General features: G+C 47.1%; 1 protein-coding gene across 1 annotated transcript in view; it reads right to left on the bottom strand.

The window, feature by feature from the left end:
- The window catches only part of FH (fumarate hydratase), a 46649-nt gene extending 44981 nt beyond the window's left edge, over positions 1–1668 (bottom strand). Inside the window, exon 1 of the mRNA XM_073627976.1 lies at positions 1488–1668. Within this exon, the coding sequence (XP_073484077.1) occupies positions 1488–1595 (108 nt within the window). The 5' untranslated portion in view covers positions 1596–1668. The remainder of the gene's footprint in view (positions 1–1487) is intronic.
- Between the last annotated feature and the right edge of the window lie 14783 nt (positions 1669–16451).

Raw genomic sequence — 16451 nt, 5'->3', positions numbered from 1 at the left:
GGGGCATTATTTCTCCCATTGACACCAGCGATGGGGCACTATTAATCCATCTAACCCCAATGATAGGGGACTATTCCTCCCATTGACACCAATGATGGGGCTCTATTTCTCAAACTGACACTAACAATGAGGCACTATTAATCCCACTGACATCAATGATGGTGCACTACTAATCCCACTGACACCAATGATGGGGCACTGTTCCTTCCTCTGACATCAATGATGGGGCACTACTAGTGCCCCATCATTGGTGTCAGTGGGATGAGTAGTGCCCCATCATTGATGTTAGAGGAAGGAATAGTGCCCCATCATTGGTGTCAGTGGGATTAATAGTGCCCCATTGTTAGTGTCAGTTTGAGAAATAGAGCCCCATCATTGGTGTCAATTTGGAGGAATAGTCCCCTATCATTGGGGTTAATGGGATTAATAGCGCCCCATCGCTGGTGTCAACAGGAGAAGTAATGCCCCATCATTGGTATCAGCGGAAGGTAAAGTTCCTCAAGGGCCTGAAAAAAGGCAAGCAAAGGGCCGCAGTTTGGAGACCCCTCCTCTAGGGTGTCTGCTTTCAGAAAATATTTGTTTTAAGGGCTTAATGTAATCTTCAGGCCTAATGTTTGTCCTTTATTTGTTTTTTCTAAACGTGTACAAAAAAAAATCTAAAATGGCTCTGGCAGCGATAGGGCTAAAGGATACGTTTAACTGCAGGAACATGTTACATGTTCCACCCATAAGCTTTGGTTAGTTTAAAAAAAATCTGGCTCCTAACTTTTCTAGCTGGCTCCTATATTCAAAGCTAATATGTTAAGCCCTGGATCAACCATTTGTTTTTACTACCCCCCTCCCCTCCACAACTACCTGTGTTAATAAGGGTGTAACATGATGCTAAGCAACCCCCCCCCCCCCCCCCAAATTCATCTCACCCACAGCAGCTGTAAATGGACTTGTATTTCTCAACTAAATAAAAGTACAGCAATCACTACACTCACAGTCCACTGACGGTTCCTCCGGCTGACAGCCTGTACCAAGGGATCTGGAGGAAGAGTCTGCAGGAGCCTGACATCCCATCCCTGATCTGCTTTAAACACATTTATAGTGACCCTGTCCTAGAAGAAATATGGAGGCTGCCATTGCTGGTCTCATTCTACAGAGAATCTCTTGTCCCCAGCTGTGTTTGGTGTCCATACACTTGGAGTCACAGAGCTGTGTCTTGTATGCTGTGATATGAGTGTCAGAGATCCTGATGACAATCTGTGACCTGGAATAGATTGGAGCCAATGTATCAGCATGTCACCTCCACCTCTGACCTTATAAAATGAATGGTGATCAGCCTATGACTGTTCCCCCTCCAGTGATCTGATAATGTGCACATGACAGTCACCTCCATGTCAATCCCAACACGCCTGACAGTCCGCCCAATGTGATCCCAGGACAGGAAGGTCACCTTCCTCTGTAGTACACCGATACCGCAGGCACACATCGATCCTTACCATCCTGCTTGGTTTCCAAGACAACTGGAGCCGGATCGCAGAGCAGCGCGGCCCCCCCTGGCCGGAGATGTGCCGGAGAAGTTGTAGGGAACTGAAAGAACGGTGCATGGTGATCCCAGGACACTGACACTGAGCACAACACGGGGCCCGCCCACTCCAGAGCAGAGCAGCCAATCACCGATTCCAGGGCACGTCTACACGCGAGGAGGACACTCCTAGGGAAGAGCAATCGATTACCGTCGGTACTGCTACTTTGTGTCTATTGGAATCCGCTATGTTTGCTGATGACGTTTAAACAAAAATGAATTACTAATGCTTGGGAAGTACAAGGGGCACTGCAATTTTTATATAATGAGATTTCCCGACAGCTAATATAATGGCGGGCCCTCATAGGTGTGCACAGCCTATTGAGTTAGGGTGTGTACCCCAAAGTTCAGACACGGGACTGTGAATATATACTGACTCTAGAGCAGTGGATGGCGTCTGTATTTTTTTTTTTAATTAAATTTATAATTTTTTACAGTTTTATTTTTTTAATCATTTTTGTACAATATTTTTAGGTGATCCTTAGGGGTCTAAACAGGAAGAATCTACGTCACATATGGTGATTAGGGTGTGCCCATGCTAGGCAGCACTGATGAGTAGGCACTGATTGGCAGCACTGATGGGCACTGATGAGGAGGCACTGATTGGCAGCACTGATGGGCACTGATGAGGAGGCACTGATTGGCAGCACTGATGGGCACTGATGAGGAGGCACTGATTGGCAGCACTGATGGGCACTGATGAGGAGGCACTGATTGGCAGCACTGATGGGCATGCTTGGGGCTACACTGATGATCAGTGCCCTGTTTATCAGTATAGATGTCCCCTTTCACACTTGCCAGTTACCGGCTCTCTCCACTCCTCGCGTTGTGACAGCGGAGGAAAGGAATGCTGACAACCAGCAAGTGTGTTTACATCATGATCATTTGTGATTGGACACAGCTGATCACGTGGTAAAGAGCCGCTGTGACTGGCTCTTTACCCCGATCTGTGGTCACCTGTGTCCAAACGACACAGCAATCATAGTGCGCGCCGCAGCGGGTGCACGGGGGGCATGGTTCTGGGAGGACATCAACAGATGCCCTCCCAGAACTGGATGACTGCACTGTAGCAATCATTCGGCTATAGCGTGGTCGGCAAGTGGTTAACAAAGATTTCAGAAGTAGAAGTGTTACTAGCTTATTTTTATCAATTAACAGAATGGAAAGCAAAAGAACAGAAGAGAAATCCAAATCAAATCAATATTTGGTGTGACCAGCCTTTGGCTTCAAAACAACATCGATTCTTCTAGGTACACTTGCACACAGTTTTTGAAGTAACTCTGCAGGTAGGTTGTTCCAAACATCTTGAAGAACTAACCACAGATCTTTTGTGGATGTAGGCTGCCTCAGATCCTCTGTCTCCTCATATAACCCCAGACGGTCTTGATGATATTGAGATCAGGGCTCACTCCTAGGACTCTTTTCTTCATTAAGCTCAAAGTGTTACTAAACCCAGGACCCTGCATTCACTATATCTGGTCTCCTACAATACACAGAACATGGAAAAGTAATCGTTTTAGTGAATATAAACTGTTAAATACATTTTTTCATCAGCACTTAGAGCAGTCTTGGGACTTCTATCAGTGTCTGGTTAAAGATTGTAGGAGGAGTTTTCATTCTGCACTGACTGTCCTATAAAGCTGCAGGACCCCTGACCTTCTGTCTAGACAGTGCTGATTGGCCCTGTGCTGATCACATGCACTCTCCCAAGGAAAAAAAACTCTCTAGCAATACACACCAAACTGAGCATGCGCAGCTTGTCCCCTAGCCTCTGTCCTATCAGGAGATAGATTGGGGACTGTGGAAGAACAGAGAAGACAGGATCAGACAGCCTTTTTACACAATGTAGATGATTAACCCCTTAGGTTCCACAGTGAGTATAACAAGTAAATAAATAACAAGTATGCTTTACTGCATATTAGAGCTGCACGATTGATCGTTAAAAAATCGCGATCTCGATTCAGCCCCCCTCATAATTTTAATCCAGCATTTCCACAATTCATTTAAAAAGTGCAGAGCCATTCTCTGCTCACAGCTGACAGCTGTAAAAAAAAGGCAGCCAACAAAGTTTATCACAACATTGCTCAGCACTGAGATAAAAAGAAACATTGTATCATTTGGTTCTTTTAGACCAAAGGGATGAACTTCAATCTGCAAATGAGCACAGTTTTCCAGGAAGGGAGCTGGGATGAGTCATAAGAGGGCCAATGAGAGCTGCAGAGCTGGAGGTGTGCCTCTGTGTGTCTGTGTAAATCCAGGAAATGAACAGGCAGCAGCTTCAGCTGCCCACAGTTAAAATGAATGCAGCCAGACTCAGCGGAGGGAGATTTCTGCAGCATATTTGGCAAGCAAAAACCACAGAATCACAGGAGGGCAAAAGGAGCATCTGCCCTGTGCCCCATCATTGTTGTGGGGCCCAAAGCAGGTGCCTCATACTTGCTAACTATTCCAGTTCAAATGTCCTTGTCCCTTGAATTTTTAGTCCCGTGCTGTGTCCTGATATCTCAGTGTGAAGTTCTGTTACTAATGCTGCTCAGCTCTGCCTATTGCCATGTACAGATGACTCAGCTGCAGACCCTGTGTTTACATGTAAATAACCTGCATTGATATGTAAATAGCAGCTGCATTAACATGTGAATAGCCGCGGAGCGGCTGCATTGATATGCAAATAGAGGCGGCAGTCATATGTATATCATGCCCACCTGGGGTCTTATCCACCATCACTTCTGCTGAATGCTGCCCACTGCAGAGGTAAACAAACGTGCTTAAAAGTCCTGGCTACAACCGTGGTCATTAAGCCTAACATCAGCCTGTTCTGCAAAGCTAAGCAAATTGGAGGTGGAACCCTTTTTCAAAACAACATGGTACCACAGCACCGTGAATTGTGGTGCATGTGATTACGTACATCTCAGCAGATGCGTGAGGGTGTCATTAACAATTAATAGCGCTGCTGTGTATCTGCTAAAGGGCAGTACATTTCTGTGGTGTCAGGAAAGCGATTTTGCATGTGTTCCCGACACACACAAATGTGAATGCAAGCTAAATGTCTCAGTTACATTAGTGGTCAGTAGGGATGAGCTTCGTGTTCGAGTCGAACCCATGTTTGACTCGAACATCGTCTGTTCGATTGTTTGCCGAATTGCGAATGATATTGGCCGTTCGCGCCAAATTCGTGTGGCGTGTCATGGCCCATAATTCACTGCGGCATCGCAGTGCATTGCTGGCTGATGATTGGCCAAGCATGCACTGTGACCCACATGCTTGGCCAATCACAGCGCCATCTGAACAGAGAGTCGTAATTGGCCAAAGCCAAGGAGGCTTTGGCCAATTATGGCTCAGGGGATTTAGTACACGCCCTACACTATATAAGGCCGCATGCACGGCGGCCCTGTGTAGTGTATGTTCCGGCGTTGAGAGAGAGAGAGATAGACAGAGAAACAGTGTCATTTGATTTAAGTTAGATAAATTAAACAGGACAGTCAGTGGGTTAGCTGCACTTACAGTGTATTGTGTATATATATGCATCCCAGGTGTTGTATATATATATATATATATATATATATATATATATATATATATACACTGTATTCAGTTTAGCTAGATCCGTTCCTGTTATCTTGCTACTGACAGGCAGGCTTGTGTTGTTACAGTATTTACAGCTACCTGAAGAAAATTGCTGTTGTTCTTTTGATCCTATTAGTACCACAGTCAGGCAGCTAGACTATTTACAGTTAGTGTAGTGCATCCTCCTCACAGTGTTCAGTTAAAGCTACAAGTTAGTTAAGTGAGACCTCTGCACAGTGTTCAGCTAAAGCTACAAGTTAGGGTAGTGTGCCCTCCTCACAGTGTTCAGCTAAAACTACAAGTTAGTGTAGTGCAACCTCTGCACAGTGTTCAGCTAAAGCTACAAGTTAGTGTAGTGTGTCCTCCTCACAGTGTTCAGCTAAAACTACAAGTTAGTGTAGTGCGACCTCTGCACAGTGTTCAGCTAAAGCTACAAGTTAGTGTAGTGCACAGTGTTCAGCTAAAGCTACAAGTTAGAGTAGTGCGACCTCTGCACAGTGTTCAGCTAAAGCTACAAGTTAGTGTAGTGCGTCCTCCTCACAGTGTTTAGCTAAAACTACAAGTTAGTGTAGTGCGACCTCTGCACAGTGTTCAGCTAAAGCTACCTGTAGAAGGTTGGTGGTGTTTTCCTGATCCTATCACTACCGCAGGCAGCTAAATAAGCTACAAGTAATTTTTTTGCGACCTCTGCACAGTGTTCAGCTAAAGCTACCTGTAGAAGGTTGGTGGTGTTTTCCTGATCCTATCACTACCACAGGCAGCTAAAAAAGGTACAAGTTAGTGTAGTGCGTCCTCCTCACAGTGTTCAGCTAAAACTACAAGTTAGTGTAGTGTGACCTCTGCACAGTGTTCCGCTAAAGATACCTGTAGAAGGTTGGTGGAGTTTTCCTTGTCCTATCACTACTGCAGGCATCTAAATAAGCTACAAGTTATTTTTTTGCGACCTCTGCACAGTGTTCAGCTAAAGCTACCTGTAGAAGGTTGGTGGTGTTTTCCTGATCCTATCACTACTGCAGGCATCTAAATAAGCTACAAGTTATTTTTTTGCGACCTCTGCACATTGTTCAGCTAAAGCTACCTGTAGAAGATTGGTGGTGTTTTCCTGATCCTATCACTACCGCAGGCAGCTAAATAAGCTACAAGTTAGTGTAGTGCGTCCTCCTCACAGTGTTCAGCTAAAACTACAAGTTAGTGTAGTACGACCTCTGCACAGTGTTCAGCTAAAGCTACAAGTTAGTGTAGTGCATCCTCCTCACAGTGTTCAGCTAAAGCTACAAGTTAGTGTAGTGCACAGTGTTCAGCTAAAGCTACAAGTTAGTGTAGTGCGACCTCTGCACAGTGTTCAGCTAAAGCTACAAGTTAGTGTAGTGCGTCCTCTGCACAGTGTTCAACTAAAGCTACCTGTAGAAGGTTGGTGGTGTTTTCCTGATCCTATCACTACCGCAGGCAGCTAAATAAGCTACAAGTTATTTTTTTGCGACCTCTGCTCAGTGTTCAGCTAAAGCTACCTGTAGAAGGTTGGTGGTGTTTTCCTGATCCTATCACTACCGCAGGCAGCTAAATTATTTACACGTTAGTGTAGTGCGACCTCTGCACAGTGTTCAGCTAAAGCTACCTTTAGAAGGTTGGTGGTGTTTTCCTGATCCTATCACTACCGGAGGCAGCTAAATAAGCTACAAGTTAGTTTTTTGCGACCTCTGCACAGTGTTCAGCTAAAGCTACCTGTAGAAGGTTGGTGGTGTTTTCCTGATCCTATCACTACCGCAGGCAGCTAAATAAGCTACAAGTTATTTTTTTGTGACCTCTGCACAGTGTTCAGCTAAAGCTACCTGTAGAAGGTTGGTGGTGTTTTCCTGATCCTATCACTACCGCAGGCAGCTAAATAAGCTACAAGTTAGTTTTTTGCGACCTCTGCACAGTGTTCAGCTAAAGCTACCTGTAGAAGGTTGGTGGTGTTTTCCTGATCCTATCACTACCGCAGGCAGCTAAATAAGCTACAAGTTAGTGTAGTGCGTCCTCCTCACAGTGTTCAGCTAAAACTACAAGTTAGTGTTGTGCGACCTCTGCACAGTGTTCAGCTAAAGCTACCTGTAGAAGGTTGGTGATGTTTTCCTTGTCCCTCTCACTACTGCAGGCAGCTAAATAAGCTACAAGTTAGTTTTTTGCTAGCTCTGCACAGTGTTCAGCTAAAGCTACCTGTAGAAAGTTGGTGGTGTTTTCCTGATCCTATCACTACCGCAGGCAGCTAAATTATTTACATGTTAGTGTAGTGCGACCTCTGCACAGTGTTCAGCTAAAGCTACCTGTAGAAGGTTGGTGTTGTTTTCCTGATCCTAGCACCACCGCAGGCAGCTAAATTATTTACACGTTAGTGTAGTGCGACCTCTGCACAGTGTTCAGCTAAAGCTACCTGTAGAAGGTTGGTGGTGTTCTCATACTACAGGCAGGCAGTTGATTTTGCTAGCTGCAGTATCAATCAATATATATATATATATATATATATATATATATATATATATATCCCAGCTTAGTGCAGCTACAGGCCATTAGTATGTCTGGAAGGCCAACAAGGAGAGGCAGACAGTCACAAGCCAATAAAAGAGGGCAAGCAGGCTCTGTGTCTAGAGGCAACAGTGCTCATCGTGGAGACGGTGCATCCTCATCAGCACGTGGCCGTGGGACATGCTTGGCCTTTTTTTCGACAGCTGGCCGTGTTGAGCCACAACATGCGAAAGACTTGGTCGAGTGGATGACCAAGCCGTCCTCATCCTCCTCATCCTCCCTCACTAATGCTCAGGGTACTTTGCCTGGCAAAGCAGCTGCCAACGCGGCCTCTTCCCTCGGCTCAATGGCATCAGTGACTCCTTCCCTAGCCCCACCATGTCCTCCTGAGGAGTCCCTCGAACTGTTTGACCACAGTGTTGGGTACATGCTCCAGGAGGATGCCCAGCGTTTAGAAGGCTCTGATGTGATACTGAGCTAGATGAAGGCAGTAACGTGAGCACGGACAGAGGGGGTGCCCAAGAAGGACAGCAATCTGGCAGTCATGCTCCCCCTGCTGCAGCATACTGCCAGGTTTGCTCCAGTGATGAGGAGGGAGGGGATGATGAGGTCACTGACTCAACGTGGGTGCCTGATAGGAGAGAGGAGGAGGAGGCACATCACCAACGAGGCAGGATGCCCTCCAGGGGCCAGCCTAAGGGCAGCACACTGACTGCATCACACCGCAAAGCTCCGCATGTGCAGGGCGCTGCTGTCTCTGCGCGTTATTCTAAAAGTTCTTTGGTGTGGGCCTTTTTTGAGACGAGTGCATCAGATCGCACCGCTGCTATTTGCAACATATGTCTCAAGCGTATCTCGCGTGGCCAAAACATCTCCCGCTTGGGCACCACATGCTTGACCAGACATATGTTGACCTGCCATGCAGTTCGTTGGCAAGCGTATCTAAAAGACCCACACCAAAGAACAAAGAGGACCTCTCCTTGCTCCTCATCAGCTGAGATCTCCAACCCCACTATACCTTCAGTCCTCTCTGAGACCTGCACTGAGAGGGATGAAGGTGTAGAATTAGGTGTGTCACAGTTAAGTACTTGTGGGCAATCTGCTTTCGGTACACCGACATCAGATTGTACCAGGCAAATTTCCCTGCCCCAGCTGCTGCACCGCCGAAAGAAGTTCGCTCCCAGCCATCCACATGCCCAGCGGTTGAATGCTAGCTTGGCAGAATTTCTAGCACTTCAACTGCTACCTTTTCAGTTGGTAGACTCTGCCCCCTTCCGTGAGTTTGTGGAATGTGCTGTTCCTCAGTGGCAGGTACCCAAACGCCACTTTTTCTCACGGAAGGCGATTCCGGCTTTCTACCGGCATGTGGAAGGCAATGTCTTGGTCTCGCTGGACAGGGCGGTCAGCAGTAAGGTGCATATTACCGCTGACTCATGGTCCAGCAGGCATGGACAAGGACGTTACCTAAGTTTCACGGCGCATTGGGTCACTCTGCTGGCAGCTGGGAAGGATGCAGGACAAGGTGCAGTAGTGTTGGAGGTTGTTCCGCCACCACGCCACTACTAATGATTGTGACACACCTCTCTCCTCCACCCCCTCCTCTTCTTCTTCCTCCATGGCCTCTTCCTGTGCTTTGTCCTCGGAACCAGCGGTGCTCCGTAGGCATTCAAGGGGCTATGCAAGTACGCAGGCCAAAAGATGCCATGCGGTGCTTGAGCTGGTGTGCTTGGGAGACAGGAGCCACACTGGGGCAGAGGTTCTGTCAGCTCTGCAGGGGCAGGTTCAGAGGTGGTTGACGCCACGCCACCTTAAGGCAGGAATGGTGGTTTGCGACAATGGCACCAACCTCCTCTCCGCCCTCCGACGGGGACAACTGACCCATATGCCCTGTTTGGCTCACATCCTTAACTTGGTGGTGCAGCGGTTCTTGGGCAGGTACCCGGGCTTACAGAATGTCCTGAGGCAGGCCAGGAAAGTCTGTGTGCATTTCCCCCGGCCATATAATGCCAGTGCTCGGCTGGCAGACCAGCAAAAGGAGTTTAACCTGCCCAAGAACCGCCTAATCTGTGACATGCCCACCAGGTGGAACTCAACGTTGGCCATGCTGCAGCGGCTGCACACGCAGCAGAGGGCCATCAATGAGTACCTGTGCGACTCTGGCACCAGGACAGGGTCAGGGGAGCTTGGTTTTTTTTCCCCACGCCAGTGGACCATGATCAGGGATGCATGCACTGTCCTGTCACCATTTGAGGAGGCCACGAGGATGGTGAGCAGTGACAGTGCATGCATCAGTGACACTGTCCCCCTTGTCCACCTGTTGGAGCACACGCTGCGTGGAATAATGGACAGGGCACTTGAGGCAGAACAGAGGCAGGAAGAGGAAGACTTCCTTAGCTCTCAAGGCCCCCTTTATCCAGACAGTGTTCCTGCATTCCCGCCGATCACACAGGAAGAGGACGAGGAGGAGGAGGAGGATTGTGTCAGTATGGAGGTGGAGACTGGCACTCAGCATCAGCAGCAGTCTTTAAGGGATCAGTCCCAAGAAACACATGGACTTGTACGTGGCTGGGAGGAGGCGGCTGTGGACCATGTCGTACTTAGTGACCCAGAGGACTCCGGACCGAATGCCTCAGCAAACCTATGCTGCATGGCCTCCCTGATCCTGCAAAGCCTGCGTAAGGATCCTCGTATTCGTGGTATCAAGGAGAAGGACCAATACTGGCTGGCAACCCTTCTTGATCCACGTTACAAGGGTAAGGTTACGGACCTTATCTTGCTGTCGCAGAGGGAGCAGAGGATGAAACATCTTCGGGAGGCCTTGCAGAAAGGTCTGTGCACTGCGTTCCCAGAGACTGGGAGGTTACAAACTCCTGTTTCTGGACAACATGTTGCTGAGGCTTTGGTCAGTCAAAGAAGGAGCGGTGGAGAAGGTGGCCGTCTGACCGATGCGTTCAGACAATTTTTTAGTCCGCAGCCCCAAGGTATGATCGGTTCCAGCAACCATCGCCAGCGTCTGTTTTACATGGTGCAGGAATATCTAGGGGCAAGATCTGACTTGGACACCTTTCCCACCGAAAATCCTCTGGGTTACTGGGTCTTGAGGATGGATCACTGGCCAGAGCTTGCACAGTATGCAATTGAGCTACTGGCCTGTCCTGCATCCAGCGTTCTTTCGGAACGCACATTCAGTGCTGCTGGAGGCTTTGTAACCGATCACAGGGTGCGTCTGTCCACCGACTCGGTCAATCGACTGACCTTTATAAAAATGAATCAGCCTGGGATCACCACCAGCTACCAAGCACCTGATGCTGATGTAACCGAATAATTTTTTTTGAAATGTCAGATCCCTTCAAAGACCTATGCCTATGCTGGTGCTGAGTGACTATCCTGTTATGCTGAGTAATTATCCTCTTCCTCAATGATCATGCCGATAGCTTGTAAGAACATTTTTGGTGCCTAAGGCCCAATTTTTAAGCCCCTGTTTAACAGGGGCATGTAATTACAATTTTTGATGCAATTCTTTGCAGCAGGGCTAGTTCCTGCGCTCCAACTAGAGTATCTGTGAGGGGTTGCAGTGTTGTGGCACCAGCACCAGTGACTAAGGCCCAATTTTTCAGCCCCTGTTTAACAGGGGCGTGTAATTACAATTTTTGATGCAATACTTTGCAGCAGGGCTCGTTCCTGCGTTCCAACTAGAGTATCTGTGAGGGGTTGCAGTGTTATGGCATCAGCACCACCACCAAAGGCCCAATTTTTCAGCCCCTGTTCAACAGGGGCATGTAATTACAATTCTTGATCGAATATTTCACAGCAGGGCCCCTTTCTGCGCCCACCAAGATTAACTGTGAGGACTTACAGTGTTGTGCCACCAGCACCGCCACCAACACCAAAGGCCCAATTTTTTTTCTGGCCCTGTTCAACAGGGGCATGTAATTACAATTCTTGATTGAATATTTCAAAGCAGGGCCTGTTTCTGCGCCCACCAAGATTAACTGTGAGGACTTACAGTGTTGTGGCACCAACACCACCACCACCAAAGGCCCAATTTTTCAGCCCCTGTTCAACAGGGGCATGTAATTACAATTCTTGATCTAATATTTTACAGCAGGGTCCTGTGAGGGCTTACAGTGTTGAGGCCACAACAACACCTAAGGCCCAAATTTCTGCTGAGTATATAGGGCAGGCCCCTACTTTCAAACATCCAACTTACAAATGACTCCTACTTGCAAACGGAAGGAGACAACAGGAAGTGAGATAAAATCTACCTCATAGGAAGGGAAATTCTCTCCTGTAAGAGTTAATATGGGAAAAACTTTTCTCCTTTCCACTGATGCTTTATCACCAATCCTTGTTTCACTAAAAACCCCAAATTTTCAAAAAACATTTGTCATTGGGACAAAAAGTGAGGTGAAATCTTCTGAAGAGGAGCACAGACAGCAAAACAAATGTCACAGGGGTGATAGCCATTCCCTATGTTTTCCAAAAAGCTTAAAAACAGATTTTTTGGCTGGAACTACACTTTAAAAATGTACCAGTTCAAAATTACAAACAGATTCTACTTAACAACAAACCTACAATCCCTGTCTTGTTTGCACCGCCTGTATACTGCTGTTCAGAGTATATAGGTCCTTGGGGCCCCACGCCTTTCCTTTTTTTAATTTGGGTGCGGGGTTCCCCTTAATATCCATACAGGACCCAAAGGGCCTGGTAATGGACTGGAGGGTACCCATGCCGTTTCTCTCACTGATTTTCATCCATATTGCCAGTACCCGACATTACTTTAAAGCCGCAAGCAGTTTTAAATGACTTTTTTCCTTTAAAAATGTAATTTTGTGCAGGGACTGTTCTAAGCACAGGAAACACGCGCCACTTTACAGGCATACTACAGACACCCCCCCAGATACGATATTTAAAGGAATATTTCACTTTTTTTTTTTTTTATTTTAAGCATCATTAAAATCACTGCTCCCAAAAAAACGTCCGTTTTTAAAAGTTTTTTTTGCATTGATACATGTCCCCTGGGGTAGGACCCGGGTCCCCAAACCTTTTTTAGGACAATATTAACCTTTAAAATGAGCACTTATGATTTCGAACGTTCGAGTCCCATAAACATCAATGGGGTTCTAACGTTCGTGCAAATTTTCGGTCTATTCGCAGGTTCTGGTGCGAACTGAAGTGGTGAGTGTAAATCCTCTCATTACATTGGGGCTTGGTGTACAATCCTTTCATTCACACTAGTGGCCAGTGTGAAGGTCCACCTAACATTGGTGGTCAGTGTAAATCCCTCCTTACATTAGTGGTTCCTGTGAATGCTCCTATTCGATTAGTGGTTAGTGTAAATCCCCATTACATTAGTGGTCAATGTGAATCCCCATTACATTGGTGGCCAGTGTAGAAACTCCTTTTTATATTGGTAATCAGTAAAAAATCCAAACTTTCATTTGTGGTCAGTTTCAAATCCTCCCTTACATTGGTAGTTCTTATAGAATCCCTCTTTAAACTGGTGGTGAGTGTAAATCCCCCCTCACATTGGTGGGCATTGTAGAAACCCCCCTTTATTGGTTTGTTAATGTAAAATCCCCCATTACATTGGTTGTTGATGTAAAATCCCCCATTACGTTGGCTGTCAGTGTAAATTCTTCATTACATTGTGTACATTTCCCTTTACATTGGTGGTAAGCACAGAATTGCCCTTACACTGGTGGTCAGTGTAAATCCCCCTTTACATTGGTGGTCAGTACAAATCTCCTCGACCATGGTTGTCAGTGTAAATTTCCCCTTACATGGAGGGCATTGTATATTCCCCCTTACACTGGTGATTGGTGTAAATGTGCCTATTTTATTGGTTTCAGTGTAGAATTCCCTCTTTATATTGGTAGGTGATGTAAAATCCTCTGATACATGGTGGTCAGTGTAAATCCCCCCTCACATTGGTGGTCATTGTAAATTCCCCATTACATTGGTGGTCATTGTAGAATCCCCCACTATATACTTGCCAAAAATTTCCAGCTTTGCTCTACATGATTCAGAATTTGCCACAGTGTACTGCCTCCTAACTAATCCCATCCCCCCACCACTTCCACTGATCCTATCAACCCTCCAGCATTGCCACTGATCACACACCCCCTCCCCCCAGCATTGCCACTGATCTCAGAAGTCCTAGAATCCCTAGGAGTTTTCTGTCTATTGATGGGTCCCCTCACCTCTCCAGTCCATGGTGTGCAGGCAGTGAGCAGATGATGTGCTGTAACCTTTAGCAACCAATCAGTGAGCAGTAATGATGAGCACTAACAACAAAGCCTGGGAAATGTCCAGGAAAAAACCCAAGCCTACTTACCAACCAGCTAGCAGACAACCGAATTAACCTGTCTAACAGTATGCGTTAAAAACGGGGTTTAGTCCACACGCATTTGCAAACGCATGAGTAAGCCACAGAGCCTCGTCATGGCACCCTGGTATCTGTGGTCCTAACACTAAAATATGAGTGTCCCCACAGTGGAGGCACATGCATTCTGATGGATAAATGAGGGCAGATGGACTGCAGGAGAGCCCACTCCTTCTTAAAGGTACAGGAGCACACCAAACACCCAGCAAATAGCACAATGGCTGCAAAGGTGTTGGTGCGCTGCTGGACCAATACAAACACCAACGTGATAACAAAAAACTTGCCACCGCCCTCATCTATAGCTGGCTATTGCAGTAAGCGGCATTGGAAGGCTAAAACAGGTAACAACAAAGCCTGGGGATGGCCCAGGAAAAAACCCAAGCCTACTTACCAACCAGCTCGCAGACAGCAGAATTAACCTGTCTAACAGTATGCGTTAAAAACAGGGGTTTAGTCCGCACGCATTTGCAAAAGCATGCGTAAGCCACAGAGCCTCGTCAAGGCACCCTGGTATGCATGTGCCTCCACTGTGGGGTTTGTATTGGTCCAGCAGCGCACCAACACCTTTGCAGCCATTGTGCTATTTGCTGGGTGTTTGGTGTGCTCCTGTACTTTTAAGAAGGGGTGGGCTCTCCTTCAGTCCACCTGCCCTCATTTATCCATCAGAATGCATGTGCCTCCACTGAGGGGACACTCATATTTTAGTGTTAGGACCACAGATACCAGGGTGCATTGACAAGGCTCTGTGGCTTACGCATGCGTTTGCAAATGCGTGCGGACGAAACCCCTGTTTTTAACGCATACTGTTAGACAGGTTAATTCGGTTGTCTGCGAGCACAATGATGTGCACTATCCTCTTGCAACCAATCATTGAGTGGTAAAGATATGCAGTAACCTCTAGCAATCAATCAGTAAGTAGTAATAATGTGCAGTAAACCCTAGCAACCAATTGGTGAGTGGCAAGGATGTCCAGTAACCTCCAGCAACCAATCAGTGAGCAGTATTGATGTACAGTAATCTCTAGCAACCAATCAACAAACAGAAGTCATGTGCTGTAACCTCTAGCAACTTATAAGTGAGCCATAATGTGTGCTGAAACCTCTAGCAGCCAGTCCGTGAGTAGTAAGGATACACTGTAACCTCTGGCAACCGATCACAATCGCTGCCTGATCTGATTCAGTAAACTGATTTTGAGTCTAGCTGCTATTTATTGTATACTCAGAGCGGGTGGAGAGAGAAATTGCATGGGGGGGGGGGGGGGGGCAAGAAAATGTTTGCCCAGGGTCTAAGCAGTATTAAAGAAGGCCCTGATCACAGTATATATAAAATAATATGCAAAGTGGTTGGAGGGAAGCTTCAGAATGGCAAAGATGTTTTTATTACAAACTTTGTGAGCAGACTGCAGTTCTTCTTTAAAGAGGTTGTAAACTGAAAAAAAAAACCCTGTAAGACAAAGGCATAATGAGCTAGTATGTAAATACTGTATTTATCGGCGTATATCACGCGCCGGCATATAACACGCACCCCAAGTTTAGGAGAGAATTTTAAGGAAAAAAACTTTTAGGAGGGAAGTTTAAGGAAAAAAAACTTACATTAAAATGCCCATCAATGCAGCCTTATCGTGTCCATCTGCAGCCTTGTTAGTGTCATTGCAGCCTTTTCAGTGTCAGTGCAGCCTTGCCCCAGTGTCCATTGTAGCCTTGTCAGTGCAGCTTTGCCCCAGTGCAGTCTTGTCAGTGCAGCTTTGCCCCAGTGCAGCCTTGTCAGTGCAGCCTTGTCAGTGCAGCTTTGCCCCAGTGGTCAGTGCAGCCTTGCCCCAGTGGTCAGTGCAGCCTTGCCCCCAGTGTCCATGCTTGGACAGATCGCCGCCGACATACACATAGCATGTAGTTTTAAATATGGCGCCGCGGAGTTCGGAGGGACTCGGCGGAGCTGAACGAGCGCTGCCGAAATCACAGTGATTGGGCGGAGCCGAGATACACATAGTCAAGTGTTCTTGGCTCTTTCCGGCGCCGCTCACAGTCCCGCCCAGTCCCGCCCTATTATGGACATAACACAGGCCCAATGGTGGGACTGGGCGTGACTGTGAGCGGCGCCGGAAAGAGCCGAGAACACTCGACTATGTGTATCTCGGCTCCGCCCAGTCACTGTGATTTTGGCGGCGCTCGTTCAGCTCCGCCGAGTCCCTCCGAACTCTGTGACGCCATATTTAAAACTACACGCTATGTGAATGTCGGCGGCGATCGCCGCCGATAGATCACAATTAGCGGGGATCGGCGTATAACACGCACCCACGATTTTCCCGATTTTAAGGGGAAAAAAGTGCGTGTTATACGCCGATAAATATGGTACTTACCTTAGAACAAAGCTGTTCCAGGGGCGCATGCACACCGCTGAGACGGCTGACATTTTCCCTGGAGTTTCTTT

The sequence above is a fragment of the Aquarana catesbeiana genome, linkage group LG04, assembly GCF_042186555.1.
Source record: "Aquarana catesbeiana isolate 2022-GZ linkage group LG04, ASM4218655v1, whole genome shotgun sequence".
Classification (NCBI taxonomy): domain Eukaryota; kingdom Metazoa; phylum Chordata; class Amphibia; order Anura; family Ranidae; genus Aquarana; species Aquarana catesbeiana.
Note: the sequence above shows the minus strand (reverse complement) of the source record. Positions and strands in the feature narration are given on the sequence as shown.